This window comes from Vipera berus, assembly GCF_964194415.1.
Source record: "Vipera berus genome assembly, chromosome: 1".
NCBI classification, from domain to species: domain Eukaryota; kingdom Metazoa; phylum Chordata; class Lepidosauria; order Squamata; family Viperidae; genus Vipera; species Vipera berus.
In genome coordinates this window covers 352,402,605-352,418,076 of record NC_138202.1, presented here as the reverse complement: position 1 = coordinate 352,418,076, position 15,472 = coordinate 352,402,605, and the positions used below count along the sequence as shown (strand labels likewise).

The window sequence follows — 15,472 nt, the reverse complement described above, 5'->3', positions numbered from 1 at the left end:
CTGCACCCTTTATGAAACTCTACAGTGTATTGATGCAGATTTTTTTTTCTCTTGAATCTGCCAGTGTGTCTAAGGCCCCCGTCACTCAAAATATAGTTAGACCAGCTTCAGTCTGCTTCTCCAAACATTTTACTTGGCAGAAAAGAAAAAAAACAACCAACCCCCAACCAAAAACAAGTAGGAAACCTTTCAAGCAAATACACTAAGGAGTAAAAAATAAGTAGTTAGTGTTTTTTTGTAAACAATTTTATATGCAATATATATATATTATATAACCATGGCTGACATTTGAGGAAAAATGTAGTAAAACTATATTGCTTTAGTCTTTTTTGTTGCATTGAATTAGATGGAAAATGAAACAGGATGTTTTTGGTGACTGGAGTCCCTAGCCCACATTCATACTCCAGACTGAAAGAGCTGTGCAGGGTTAATGGCCGGGTGGAAAAGTAAATCAAAAATCTGTACACCTTTCAGGTCATTATTATTTACCAACAATTATCCAATGATTCAGCTAGCCTAGCAGGATGTGTCACATTCATCAGCTTGTGTATATACTGCTGTACAAGAGAAAGAAAAATTACAGCAACAGAGCCATGCTACCTTAAAGTCCAAGCTGCTAATTTAAATCAAAAGAAACATTATGCAAATAGGAAATTAAAAAAAGGGACAGGTTGCTCTTCGTTTTAATCAAGTCAACTTCCAACTTAAAATTGGATGACAAGTTGTTTTTTTCCCCTTTGGTGGGAGGAGAAACAAGAGAAACTAAAAACTCCAACAGCCTAGGGATGAAATTCTGGCCCTTTTGTTTAAGTAAGTAGCAAAAACAAAAAACAAAATGTATTTCACTATGCTACATGACTTCTAATTTTTAAAATCCTTCTGACACCTCTTACTGTGTTTCTGATATCCCGATTGCTTTATCACTATATAACTTTGTTTGAGGCACAAAATAGCATTTTGTCAATGCTCTTCATGGAAATGTGTAAAGCAGGGGTGTCCAACCTTGGCAACTTTAATACTTGTGGATTTCAAAACTCCCAGAATTCCCCAACTATGCTGGCTGGGAAATTCTGGGAGTTGAAGTCTACAGGAGTTAAAGTTGCCAAGGTTGGACAGCCCTCGTGTAGAGTATCTACTGTTGTATACTAATGGTGCTTATTCCACCATTGAAACTACACTTTGATTTTTGCTAACTCCAAAAGAAGAGAATCCACAAGATGGGGGATAAAAGAATCAAGATGGAGTCCACAACCATGTGATCAAAGCCCCAACCATCGTGAGGTGTGTACAAATGGATCAGGTCTACGATCACATGGTTGTGGTGGACGCCATCTTGAATTTTGCTTCCTCTCCACGGACTCTCCCCCCCCCCAACAAGGCAATGTTTTTCAAATGAGGTTTGGAACAAAACAGTACAGTGCTGGGATGGCAATATATGCCTGTTCTCTTGACTAAAATAAAGTTGCAGCTTCTGCGTTTAAAATTAATTTCCCCCAAATGAAAACAAATTCTCAAATCTTTTAATAAGGACGTCTAGATGAGTGAGGGAAGGAAATGAACCTTACTCTAGGCAGTCACCTAAAAAATATACCAGGTTCCACAAAAGTTGTGCTCTGGGCATCCAGAAGGTATAGAACTATCTAAAACATATTCACAGAGATTATCAACTTTTCTTCGGAGTATTCTTTCTTTTAAAAAAATACTTTTTCTCTTTGCAAAATCATTTCATTATACCATGCCTCCCTTTTTTATTTTAAAAAATAAACTAAAAAATCCAGTTTTGCATATCTAGCATTAGCATTTAAGGTAGTATGGCACACCCTTTTTATAAAAGTTGAAGGGTGGGGGAATCTGCAAAATGATGCAGTAGTTTTGCCAATGTTTGTTTTCTTTCTTTCTTTCTTTCTTTCTTTCTTTCTTTCTTTCTTTCTTTCTTTCTTTCTTTCTTTCTTTCTTTCTTTCTTTCTTTCTTCCTTCCTTTCTTTCTCTTTCTTTCTTTCTTTCTTTCTTTCTTTCTTTCTTTCTTTCTTTCTTTCTTTCTTTCTTTCTTTCTACATTGTGAAGCCTTTGGTTAGTTTGAAACCACATGAGATCAGCAGAAAGTAAAAGAGCGAAAAAGGAAATTAAATAAAAACAAAAACCTGCCCCCAAATTATTAGCATTTCTTTTTGCCTTAAATAAGAGAAAGTTCTATCCTTACTGGTCCTAAATCTGAATAACTACATCTATGTATTTAACTTTAATTACAATACAACTACAATATGTACTAGAAGAGGAAGAGAAAGGGTATGTGTGAAAGGGTGTCACTACAACTAGTATCAGGACAGCACTCTTACAAGATAGTCATTTTTATACATTATTAACATACAACAATGATCAACAAAGAATCTTCTATGAGGTGCCAGAGACCGAGGGAGGAGGAGAGAAACACATGATAGTCTACAGTACAGGCACACGTTCCCAGAAACTCCAGCAAAGAAGCTCTGTGGAAATCAAAAAAAGAGCTCCATCATTTAAAAGGAAATTCACCCTCAGGAACTCCTGATGGGCTGCCCGTGGATGGCGTCTTATCTTGATTAAAATGTAATAATAATAATAATAATTTAAAAAAATCCCTGACTTTTTTCTTTCTTTTTTTTCCTCGCTCTTTTAAAAAAAAATTTTTTTTTTGTAAAAACACACTCGAGTCTCAGGGAATTAGTTTGTGATTAATTCCTTCTATTTATTTCATTTCATTTTTTAATTATTTTTAGTGTACTACTTGATCCAAGTCTCAATAACTTTAAAAAGCGTCCAGCATTCTGGCTTTTAAACCTGGTTGTTTTCAAATAAGAAAATAAAAACTTAAAACATATAACAGCCATCCCACCCTCCAGCAAAACACCTCATTTTTGCTGTCTACTTTTAAAAAAACGGGGGAATAAGATTCTTCCCCTCCTCCTTACAATTCGCCATTATGGTGCCTCCGTGAGTGGTTGAAGATGCTTTGCTGTAACTTGTCTATTGAACATCTATGTTAGCCTACTGGTTAGTAAAATTTTACAAAAATAGGAGTGCAGCAGCTTTTTTTTTCTCTTTAACAAATGTCTCATTCAGTGTCTTATTCTGGCTGTACCTAGAGTACCAAATTTATAAACGTAACAATTTAAAAAAATATTAATAAAACTTGTTAATATTAATGTTTAAAAAAAGAATATATCCACACTATAATTATGCTTGTAATATCACCTACTGTGTTGTACTTGGAGTTGCTGTTGCCAGCCTATTTGACCCATATTTAAAAAAATTAAATTAAAAAATATCCTTCATAAGTCTCCTCCCCAGCAGAGGACCATATATATAACAGCCAAACATTAAACATGTGCAAATTGGAAATTGTCAGTTTTCCCCTACCAGTCACAGTGCAATGATGTTTTTATACATTTTTTTTTTCAAATCTGTTTTCATCTACAATAAATTAAGCTTCTCTTGCGTCTAGGGTGACAAACTTGTAGCACTGAGGTATTCATAACGATTTGTTTAAAATAAACCTTTGCTTTTTTTTTCTAATCGGTGAATTAGAAAAGAATGGGAGAAAGGATGGGTAATAAAGGTGAGAAGATGCATGCTTTAACTGTCCCTCCCCACAGCTGACGTCAAGATTGCCTTGGCGCAAAGGCTGCAGGCAGCGGGGGCTGGCGGAGATGGATGGACAGTCAGGTGATCTAAATGGTTTAAAAAAAGTGTGCTTGAAACTTTAAATACCTTTTAAATATTAAAAATGTAGCTTTTTCAATCTTGGGAAAAGCAGGTTTGTTTTTTTTTTTTAACTTAAAAAATGTAACTAGACTGTTACTTTAAAAGCTGTGCACAGAGGTCTAGTTAATATGCTGGTATGACGCTAGTACAGTTATAAGGTCTAACATCTACAGAGCAAGCTAAACAGTGTTGATCTAACTGCTACGGGCCAGCTCTGGCAGTCGGTCTCACAAGTTTAAAAACATCGGGGCACAACCCAGTGGAAACGTTCCCTGCGTATCCCTGGCGAGATAAATGGGAATTGAGTGAGGACCTCAATTGCCCTCCTCCTTTTTCCCCATTCATATAAAAAAGTCTTGCAGAAGAGAAGATCCCGCTGGGATGTGTGCCCCAAATTTTAATCTTTTTTCTTCCATTCAGGTACAGAAACTGCCTTAATCTGACTCCATCACAAAAATATTACAATTTCTCTGCTTTTTAATAGTTTATATGCAAGTTAATGGAATTGTATTTACAGTATTACTATTTTTAGATTTCACAATTTCAAAAAACCTTATCGCCTCTTTTTTTTTTTAAACAACAAAAAATGCACTTATAGAAAAAGGACACAAAAAACTTTGTAGTCCTTACTTTATTGCCGAAAATAGATATAATTAGGTTAACTAATAAAAAGAACTGCTAGAGATCCTGCTACTGAGCCAGCCTATTTCCCATCCAGCATAAAAGAGAGTATTTCCATGTACTTTTCTCGCTTGCTCTAATTCTAAATTCAGCGCGTGCTAAATTCCACCTGAAAAAGCCTTTTCAACTTCTGAATTGGTACCAATAAACTGAAAATCATGTTACCACTTCAGCAACAAAATTACATAAAAAAGAAAGAAATAGAGAAAGGGATTAAAAAGCAAAGTAAAGAAACCTTTAAGATATAGAGTATGGTTAGGGTTTTCCTAAATACACAGAGTAGCAGAACTACTTTGATTATAAACCTATGTCAAAATACTACCAAAAAAATGATTAAAATAGATCTCAAAGGGGAAAAAAACATCAAGAAAAGTAATAACATGAAGAAAAATGGATTATATATATATACACATTTGTTTTAAAAAGCTGTTGTTCTATATAGTACAGCAGGTTCATGAGATGATACCGATTTTGGACAACCCATATCCATTGAGTGTCACCTCCAGTTTGTGTGGGTTACTGATGGTGCAATGGTCAAAGTCTGAAGACGTGTCACCTAAACATGGAACCATTCAGAAACTTCGCCCTGTCTTGCCTGGACATCCAGATATACTCTACAATGGACGAAAGATAAAAGAAAAAACAGAAATGTAATGGTTACGTTCCAACCTTTAGAAAAATACATCCTCTTAGCCCAAGCAGGGACACAGACAATGTGTTCAGCCCGATAGCCCATTTTCTGGCTTCGCACAAAGTTCTACTCCACATTTATTTCATGTGTTAGATTTGTATTTAACGGCTTCAAGCAATACCTTGCACCATAAACTAATCAAATTATCTGCATCTATACAACAAGCTACCTACAAGCCTGTATCAATTGCACCTACTAGATCACTAGGGAGAAGCTCCACGTGATCCCATATTTCTGGGAGGAAGGAAAGTCAAAGGCAAGAGACAAGGCTTCTCGGGGGGGGGGGTGTCTTTTGTGCTGTCTTTTTGTTGTTATTGTTATAGTACATTCTGCTCATTAATGTTACGATTTAGTTTATTTTTGTTCCTTTCATTTTACCCCACGGATGTTTTAATTTTAGCACGTCATGTAAAACTGCAGAGAATCCAAAGATTGTAGCAGGAGATAAATTCAATAAGCAAACTTTAACTTTGTGTGAGGAGGCATGGAGGACTAGCAGTTGCTTTGGCTGAGCGCGCCAAAGAAGGGAGGAAGATGAGGAAGGGTGGCAAGGGGCAACAAGGGTAGGCGGGGGCTGCAGAGTGCAGGGTGGTTTCCAACAAAAGAAGGGGGGGGCTTTTGGGAGTGGATTCAGACATACAACCATGTGGTTTGCTTAATGACCACTGTAAGAAAAGTTTAAAAAAATCTGGTCTGGTCACAAGGCGTCTGAACTTAAGATGTTCACAACTTGCAACAGATTCCAGGCCCAATTGTGGTAGTAAGTTGAGGACTGCCTGCATGTGTGTTAAAATGAAACATGGGAAATAGTCATGCCAAATATTGGAGTGGGAGATTTTAATTTATACTTGGAAACTTGCATTTTAATATAGAAAGATTGATGAAATTGTTTCCTCAACAGAATTTTAATTAAAGATCTAAGCCAGACATGGGCATCAATCCTGGGCATCAGTGCAGAAGGTGGCAGCAGGGGCTAGTGTGAAGCTTGGATTTTCACAGGAAATTCTGGTTTTAAAAACGAAGGTTGCTTTGTTGAAACCATGTCGAAAGAGCACAATGGCAGGCGAGTGGTTTGCTGAACCAGACTCAGATAAAATAATTAAGAAATTATCTGCTTGGTAAGTCTACCGTTTCATTTTTCAGGCTTGTAGTATTTTGAGCCAAAACAAATGGAGCAATGTGAAATTAGAAGTGATGTGCAACTAATCCATGATGGATTTATACAGTTTATAAACTGCAGCATGAAGAATATTTTAAAAGGTTTCGGTTACATTGCATGATGATAACAACTCAGTTATAGAAGAACTAGTTCTCCTGTGAATGTCACAAATACTCAGTTTCACTGGCTTGAACAAATACCTTCAACAATAATGCGAATAACTATGCAATCCAGTGTGGCCCCCAGAGAAGCCTTAATCCTCCCAGTCCTTTTATTCATTCATTAATTCATTTCAAATAAACCACAGTGAGCTACAAGAAACTTTTCCCCCCACCTTGAGATTGAGGCCTCCCATATCAAGAATTCCCCTTGGAAACTTTTATAATGTAAAAGTAATGGCAAAAGTAATCTGAGCTACGGTTTCACTGTAACAATTCGACAGAATGTCAAGCCACAATAACTTTAATGGGTGTCAGTTGAAAAGCTGATTTTGAGTTAGGCTCTCTCTTACCCAAAGTTTCTAGACCTGAAAACATGAATAATCCTTGCGGTGCATATCTAAGCATCTAATTTCAACTTCTCCCCTGCACACTCTTCTTGCTTTACAGTGACAGAGGTGAAATTTGCATGTTGAGGAGATAGGTTGTTCCAGTTAAAATATATATTACAAAAGGCCACCCTTGCCTTGTCTACCTTCTGCTCAACTTTTGAATATCTGTAGTGAGTCCTTTCCTGAGGCAACAAACATCCTCAACAGGGATAATGAAGAAGGATGAACAGTCACAGAAGCAGTGGTTTATCTTGCCCATGAACTTCTTGGCACCCACTCTCCAAGGAGGATCCTTTTCCCTTGTGAAAAGTAACATCAAGGACACCACCTTGGCTTGCCAATCTTTACTGTGGCTTTATGAGGTGAGTGCGTACAGGGTGCTAATTGGTTATACATTGTCCTCACCTTATGCCTCTTTTAAACATTCCTCTAGGTTAGGAACAAGAAATTATTGGGACGTGCTTTTGAGGATCATTAGCAGACCTAATTTTTTGCAAACAACTGTTAATATCGGGATCAATCAGGAATTACGTTTCTTGAACCATATAAAAAGTGTGTGTCCGTACATGCATGTGGATAGAGCAGGGGTCAGCAACCTGAAACAGTGAAAGAGCCACTCAGAACCGGTTCCCTCACCAAAGGAAAAACTGGGAGCCGCAAAAAATGTACATGCACGCATGTGCAGAACAGGGTTTGACTGAACAGTGGAGACAAGGCAGGATATGCACCTACCCTGCATATCTGAATTGATTGGTTGAACTTTTTTAGTCCCTTTTTTGGGGGGGGACTGCACATGGCAGAGGACTGGGAGCCGCAGGAGATGGCTGAAAGAGCCGCATGCGGCTCTGGAGCCGCGGGTTGCAGACCTGTGGGATAGATGGACAGAAGCCCCACCCCACCCTTTTTTTTTTAACCCTGAGGTAATCTTACATTTTCCTGCCTGCTTCTCTACTTTTCAGTCCTGGAACTCACGCAGGGCAACTGGGCTTTCAGGCAGACTCCCAGCAAAGTCCCACTTAAATGACTAGGCATGTTTTGTACATTCAGGCTTCATTATGGTGTATCGGCCACACAGCAACACATGAATCTCATTTGATGAATGTCACAAGCACTCAAGTTTCAGTGGCTTGAAGAAGTACCTTCCCCAAGAGAAGGCGCAGCTATGAAATGCTGTGTCTGCTCCCCAAAATGTCTATCAGTTTCCCAAACAAAAGGCAAGTACTGATATTTTCCAAAGCACCATACCTTTTAGAAGCTTTTAAAAATCTCATTTGATCATGACTAGCTCCCTTCTACCCTTTCCCATGTTAAGTGACTTGGGTTCATCTTCACACATGAAAAATGCGCTTGTTTCAGCAATCATACTTTTAATTTCATGCTTTGATTTGGAAATTAGAATTCATGCAATAGATCGAGTACACAATTAAAATTAGCAAACAATTTCTCACATTTTCCTTACGTTAGCCTGGTTATGGCTCTGTTTTAAAGTAAATATTTATTATTGGAAGTATATATAAAAAAAATACTGTGTTAAAAGCCATAGGTAAAAGAGGAGGAAACAGGTGGGGATCCAGAATATACATGACTCTAGTAAATTTCTCTGTTGAAATTTAATTCCTGATTTTCATGATTGTTCCTTAAGAACAAATCACATGTATTGTGCTTACAGTCTTTAGCATAAAAATGAATTAGTTTTAAAAAGCATTACAATTTTTAAAAAGTTTCTTTCAAATTCACATGATTGTATAGATTTCCCCTTAAACATTTGAGTGACCCTCAGTATTTAGAATTGTTTTAAATAATCATAGCAATTGAATAAAAAAAATTAACTGCTGTAAGCACTGTTTTTTCCCCTCAGAATTGCTTCAGGATACCTTTCAAGTTTCCAGCCCAAAAGGTTGATTTTAAAATGTTTACGAAAAAAATAAATAAAAGAAGATTAAAAGTATCAGAATTTAAATCCCCACCCAGAGGGAAGGGATATAGTAGAAAATACAAATGCTATATATATTGATATACCTCCAAGTGAGATGGCAACCAACCCTGTGTAACGTTTCAGTGGTATCCATTTGTAAAAGCCGTTGCAATCAAAGGCCCCTAAAATTGTACAATTGCAATTGTTACTAATATGATACAAGGGAAGAGATGATTTTATTTAATTTTTTTGCATGAATTATCAAAAATTATCAAGTACTGGTGTTGCTAGCATGAATATTGTTGCCATCTGTTCTTGCTCATATATTTGCAAGCTCAAATTTAAGGGTGCTGAAAAGTAAATTTAAGTATCTTTAAATTGCTGTTAGTAAATGGATGGCATGAATGTATTAAAAAGGCAGACACTTTTTGAAAAAAATGTTATTGGACATGAAATTAAAGAGACAGCTCTGTTCCAGTAGACACAAAATCATTTAAAAGACTACACTGGTGCAGACAAAATATAATGCTGACTGCGGCGTGATTCTTTAGAAAACAGACCACAGGGAAAGGTCAGCAGCACGCACCTTTTCAAGAACAATCCAATCTTTTTCTTTAGGTGCAAAATGGAAATGAGGGGTGTTGTAAGCAGTGATAGAGTTTAAATTGATGTAGGTCTTATCAGAATAATCTGTATTTCACCACATTCAGTTGACCCAATGGAATTTACCAGTAACCCAGATGACATTACAAGGGGAAAGAAATGAAACAACAATTCAGTTATACTTGGGCTATTCTTTAGCAAATAAAATAATTTGAGGAACTTGTCTGCATTTTTGAGACAAAATAACTCAGCGATGTCCATGCGTGTGCGTGTCTGTGAAATTTTCCGAAGTTGGTTTAAAATCATTTTATTAACTAGTTACTAAGATACACAGGACATTCATGCTACCACACACAATTTGAAAACAGCAGAATTAGAGGAAATAAACATTGCATGCAAAATTTGCACTCCCAAATTAGTAATTTTTTCCTCCCAAATTAGTAATTGCACCACGTTAATGCTCAACATTTTTGTTATTTATTTGAGGAAAGAGGTATGTTGCACTACTTGCTAACATTTCTGTGGATAATTAGGCCCTTCAAATTTAATTCACATTACATTTTCCCTACCTCCTCCTAATACTACCCTTTTGCTTGGGAGTATTAGAACCATTCTCAAGGGAGAGATATAGTTCAGTCTGGTCATGTGTTTAATTGGCTATTAAAGTGCAAGGCATGGCAACTTCCCATGCAAAATAGTAGACCAATGCTTCAGTTCTAGCCTGGCTAGGAATAAAGTGGGCATTCAATTTGTACAATGCAATTATAGGCCATTCCTTCCTTCCCATGTTGCAGTTGTAAGAGCGCTTCTATAAATGACTCAGATGTCTATGCATACATCTGTTCCTGAGGATGCACAACTACACTAAGCTGCCAATGAACTGAATACAGAAATGCATCATTAGGAACACTCAGAGCTTCCTAAGATATATTGTGATATAACAACAAGTTACTTGGGGCTACTTAAAATTAGCTCAGTGTACAATCTCTATTTGTTGTTTTGGTTCATTTCTGAAAAGCTCTCCTTCCCCCCCCCCCCCCCAAATGATTCAGCATAAGCTGCTTGTAAAGATTTTAAAATACCGGTAGTCCTCGACTTGCAACAGTTCATTCAGTGAGCATTCAAAGTTACTGAGGCACTGAAAAAAGTGACTTATGACCATTTTTCACACTTATGAGTGTTCCAACTCCCCATGGTCACATGATCAAAATTCATACACTTGGCAACTGACTCATATTTGATGGTCACCATGTCCTGGGATCACGGGATCCCCTTTTGTGACCTTCTGACAAGCAAAGTCAATGGGGGAAGCCAGATTCACTTAATGGCTGCAGTGATGGGGCAAAACTTACTTAAATGTCTCATTTAACAACAGAAATTTTGGGCTCAATTGTAGCGTTAGTTGAGGACTACCTGTAAGATGAATCATATGGCCAAGTTCAGTGTACAGAATTTTTGCAGATATTCTTAAAGAAAAGGAGACATCCTATTGGAAAGTAAAAGACAGTGTGATCTGCAGCTTGATGTATCTTTCTTCCCTTGGAATAAATACAGGCATATGTTAAACAGGCACCTCACAATTGCTATTTAACTGAAATAAGGGAATCCAATACACAGCCAATTTCTGGCCAAAAAAAAAAAATCAAAATGTAGGGCCTGGCTGAATGAGGTTTCTAGCAAGTCCAGAGAAACAATATGCGGTCTCTATCAAAATCGGAGTCCTCTGTTATATGAAATCTAGAGATCATATGTATGTGAATAAATAGATTCAATTTAGTGCCCAATTCATAGGACAGGACAGGGCCCCAGACCGTGTTGCTTTGAAAGTTTCCATAGAAGAGCATTGCAGTGCCAACAGGTTTTATTCAGTCTAGAGCTTCTTCAAGAGAAGGAACAGGAAGACAAAGAGAGTTACTTACAGCAATTCCATGCCCAAAGCCAGAGCCAGGCTGGGGGCTGGCAGCACTTATGTAGTTACCCACACCGGAGTCTTGACTGGCTGTACCGTAGAGGTCTGCAACTGGACCCGGGCTGTTTGCCCCTGGAAATCCTCCGGGCCGGGCCGGATTGGAGCCTGCCGGGGAAGCGGGTGCGCCAAAATTCGGTTGAGCACTGTAGCTATTCAAGACTGGTGTGCAGAGAATAAAGCTGGGTATGAGGCCAGAAGCTGAGCATGCACAGTTATTACAAAGCCAAACACTAATAAAAACAGCCTAGGGTCCAACTTCTAACACTTAACCAAGGCCATGCGATAAGAGAGCAAGTACTCAATAAAAGTCAGCCCATACTACTAAGAAGCTTAGAGCTCCAAATATAGAGAAATATGTATAAAGAGAGAGAGAGAGAGAGAAAAATAAATCATTCAACACACTACTGCAACCTGTAGGTGGTCAGTTTCACCAAATTATCACAAAAATATATATTTTCTGACATCTGATTGGATGCTCATGCAGTAGTAAAATGGGTTTTCTAGATCTGGGCACGTTGAGACAGCATTCACATCCCATGCAAACTACAAAGGAACTAGTTTTAGACTACACATTGTGTTAATATTGATATTAATGTTGACAGCAGAGAAAACAAATCATACTTAGAAAAACTTTTTGGGATGGGGGGGAGCGGAATCCACTGAAAGCTTTCAAACAATACATCCCGCCCACCCTCCCACCCACTTCTTTTACTACTGAAGCGACTGAAGGTTTGGAGGTTTGAAATGTTTTTTTTCTTTAAATAAAAACAAACAAACAAACGAATGATAATGTAATGGAACACTTGGGAGTATTTGATATACACGTAACAGGAGTAGTTTCCTTCCCCTTCTAGTGTGGAGAAAGAAACGAGTGCCTTTCTCCCTCTCAAACTATTCATTAGGTAGAATACAAAGAGGAATGAGTAGCCAGAAGCTGAATAATTCTGCATCCTGAAACTTAATTATTTCCAAAGAGAAAACAAATAAATTGTTATAAGACAATCCCTACAGCTGGAACATCTTAGGCAGTTCACTTTTATGACTGTTTTTGCAAAGGGAATTAGATTAGCAAGATGGTCAGGGAAAGCACTGAGTTGTTAGGTGCTTGCTTCAGATAGAGAGAGAGGGGGGGGGAGAGAGAGGGAGAGGGAGAGGGAGAGGGAGAGAGAGAGAGAGAAGAGAGAGAGAGAGAGAGAGAGAGAGAGAGAGAGAGAGAACGGCTGGAGACCCGCTACCTGCATGCTAAGAAAAGCAGAGCTGTTTTCTTCAGCTAATTGTTCATGACCTTTCAAAATGGATGACTTAATTATTAAATGAACTTTTCTTTTATTAATCTATCTGTAATCCCTAGAGATGACGGTACTTGAAAGACAACTAGGAGTTAAGGATACCTCTCTGGTAATGGCCCTGCCTCGCAATACAACTGGGTCAATGGTGCTGTACAGAAGTGTGGCCAAAAAAATAATAAAAAAAAGTCCAATAGGTGCCTGTGATGGTGGGATGGAAACTCTGCCTGGTTTTACGGGCATTGCACTAAACATAAAAACAGGCAAGAGTTTCGAAGGCACCGCCATGCCACCATCTCGACTTTTCAACTCCTGGCACTATACCAGGGGTCAGCAACCTGAAACAGTGAAAGAGCCACTCGGAACCGGTTCCCTCACTAAAGGAAAAACTGGGAGCCGCAAAAAATGTGTGCACGTGCGTACATGTGTGCATGTGCAGAACAGGGTTTGACTGAAGAGTGGAGCCAAGGCGAGATATGCACCTACCCTGCATATTTGAATTGATTGGTTGAACTTTTTTAGTCCCACTTTTTTTGGGGGGACTGCACATGGCAGAGGACTAGGAGCCGCGGGTTGAAGACCTGTGCACTATACGAAGGGAGCCGCAGAAAGGAAACAAATCTCGAGAGAGCTGAATGAATTCCAGTTGGACCCATCACAACAAAGGGTTTAACTAACTCTACACAATCAGCCGATATTATGGAAACGCTAAAGCCCATTCAATTAACACATTTTGTTGAACTGCTCCTTTGAAGTTAAGAACTGAGGAAGGGCAACAGAAAAGGCAAGTCTCATCGTTTCCAAATTCATTTCCAAAGCTGGTTAGTAGAGAAGACATTTCCTGAACTCTGGCTGGCCAGACGGGCATCGGTTAGAATGAGAAGGGAGACAGTGCAACCGGGAGCTAAGAAAGGACCTAACTGGGTTAGATGTGTTGCAATGAAGCACTTTTAAACATAGATTTCAGGCAAACAAGCATACATTTTAGTACTTTGATTTTTCTTTCCATTCAAGAAAGATGCAAGTTTCCCAACAAGTTAACATGGCGTGTAACTCTGATTCTTCCCACTTTCCTCCGTTCCCGTGCTGGCTCAGACAAGCTATTACTGTACGTCTGAGGCATAACGCCTCTGGTATTTCACATTAGTTCTCTTGTCTATTCTTTGCAAAATCCACTACTTCATTTAGGGAAACTGCAAATACATACATCTGCTGAGAAGGTTTTCAATCTCTTAACAGCCACCTCCATGGTTAGAAAAAATAATATCCACACAACTAGTTGGGGATAAACCACATCTAGTTCAGTTCATAGCAACTTCATGAGCAATGTGCCCTCTGTGGTTAAATAATTAGTGTTTGCTTGGTAGAGGGCAAATGGGAAGGGCTGTCTGTTCTGAGGGAGACAGAGAAACATATGGGTAATCCCTGACTTATGACTTAACGTTCAACGGTTACAACAGACAACCCCCCCCCAGCTAATTATGACCACTTTTTGAAGTTATGATAGCTGCACACACCACTCCAGGGTCACATAATCACATGAAACATAGAATAATAGAGTTGGAAGGGACCTTGGAGGTCTTCTAGTCCAACCCCCTGCTCAAAGCATCTTGCACGTTTGGCAGCCTCCTCACCTTCATTGCTGCTGACAGCATTCCGTGGTCATGTGACTGCAATTTGTGACATTTTTTGCCACTTTCTGAAATTCACAGTTTCTGGTGAAACACCCCCCCCCACCCCACACATTTATTGTAGAAAATTGATTTGATTAACAACTGCAGTGTGTGCTTAACGTACACAAGAAATATTAAAAAAAATTGATGTGGCCTCAGCTTACAACTACAAGAACTGGGCTCAATTCCAGTTGTAAGTCAAGGACGAACTGTAATTTACAGAAAGACTGGGAAATCCATGTGGTGACATTGCTTACAGCTGACAGAGGAGAAGGATCAAACGGGGGATAAAAATATGGAACAACGTCACTCCATTGTGCTAGGCTGTATTGGAAAAACAAAGCCATTTTAAAAGATATTGAAGATTAAATGTCAAGCTAACTTTTCTCATTTTCACTCATGAAGAAAAACATCCAGCTGAGATATTCAGAGGCTTTTTATTAAGTTGCTGGAGCAGACTTTTGTTTTCCAGTTCAGTAACGTGGATATTGGCCTTGCTGACAGCTCACCAGAATGCTTTCCTTTGCCAGGCGAATGAACACGTTGGCCTCGGAAAGCAATGACATGCACAGACACACATGGGCTCCACATGGAAGCAGCTTTAAATCGCACCATATGGGAGCCGCACTTGGTTTGAGCAGAGGAGAAGCTCCTAATAACACAAGGCAGCTTGGGTAAGATGGTATTCGGCACACAAACTAAAAGTTTGAGGCAGAAAGTTTCAGACAGAATGGGCGGGGATGGGATTTTTTCCCCATTGCTTTGCTTAAAAGAACCTGCAGTTTCATGGCTCCGGAGTCTTTCATGAGTCCTTCCTAAAGAACACAAGGAAGATTTCAGTGCCGCACAATTTCATGTGTTAGCAAAGGTGCATATAAGGAATAGTTGTCTTCTTGAAGGCTGGAATAAAAGGAATAGCCAGGATAGACTGAAGGACTGCATTGCTTTAGGTAGAGATGGAAGGAAAATAATAGGCTGATGCTTATTGGAACTTAGCAGAAACTGTCTCCGCATCTATTTAATGCCCTGGTTTTATGGACATTGTTGATGGCTAAGGTATTTTCACGTTTTAAAAATACTTTGACACTATGGCCAATCATATGACCCTATTTTTTTTTTAAAAAAACCCCAAATGTCCAATTTTAACATCTGATGGAAAGAGTTATCAAGTGGTCAGGGATCTCCCATTTTCCTAAATTCAATTAAC

At 38.6% G+C, this 15,472-nt stretch overlaps 1 protein-coding gene across 7 annotated transcripts in view; it reads right to left on the bottom strand.

Annotated features, from left to right (window-relative positions):
- Positions 1 to 1,986: 1,986 nt before the first annotated feature.
- The window catches only part of MSI2 (musashi RNA binding protein 2), a 586,946-nt gene continuing 573,460 nt past the window's right edge, over positions 1,987 to 15,472 (bottom strand). For 4 of the 7 annotated variants that reach the window (XM_081346594.1, XM_081346595.1, XM_081346596.1 and 1 more), the window contains 3 exons: positions 11,257 to 11,465; positions 8,839 to 8,916; positions 1,987 to 5,033 (listed from right to left, as the gene is read on the bottom strand). In XM_081346594.1, the coding sequence (XP_081202720.1) occupies positions 8,875 to 8,916; positions 11,257 to 11,465 (251 nt within the window). In that variant the 3' untranslated portion in view covers positions 1,987 to 5,033; positions 8,839 to 8,874. Of the gene's footprint in view, positions 5,034 to 8,838; positions 8,917 to 10,750; positions 10,824 to 11,256; positions 11,466 to 15,472 lie in introns of all 7 variants that reach the window. The other 3 variants (XM_081346592.1, XM_081346593.1, XM_081346598.1) reach the window with 2 other exon arrangements.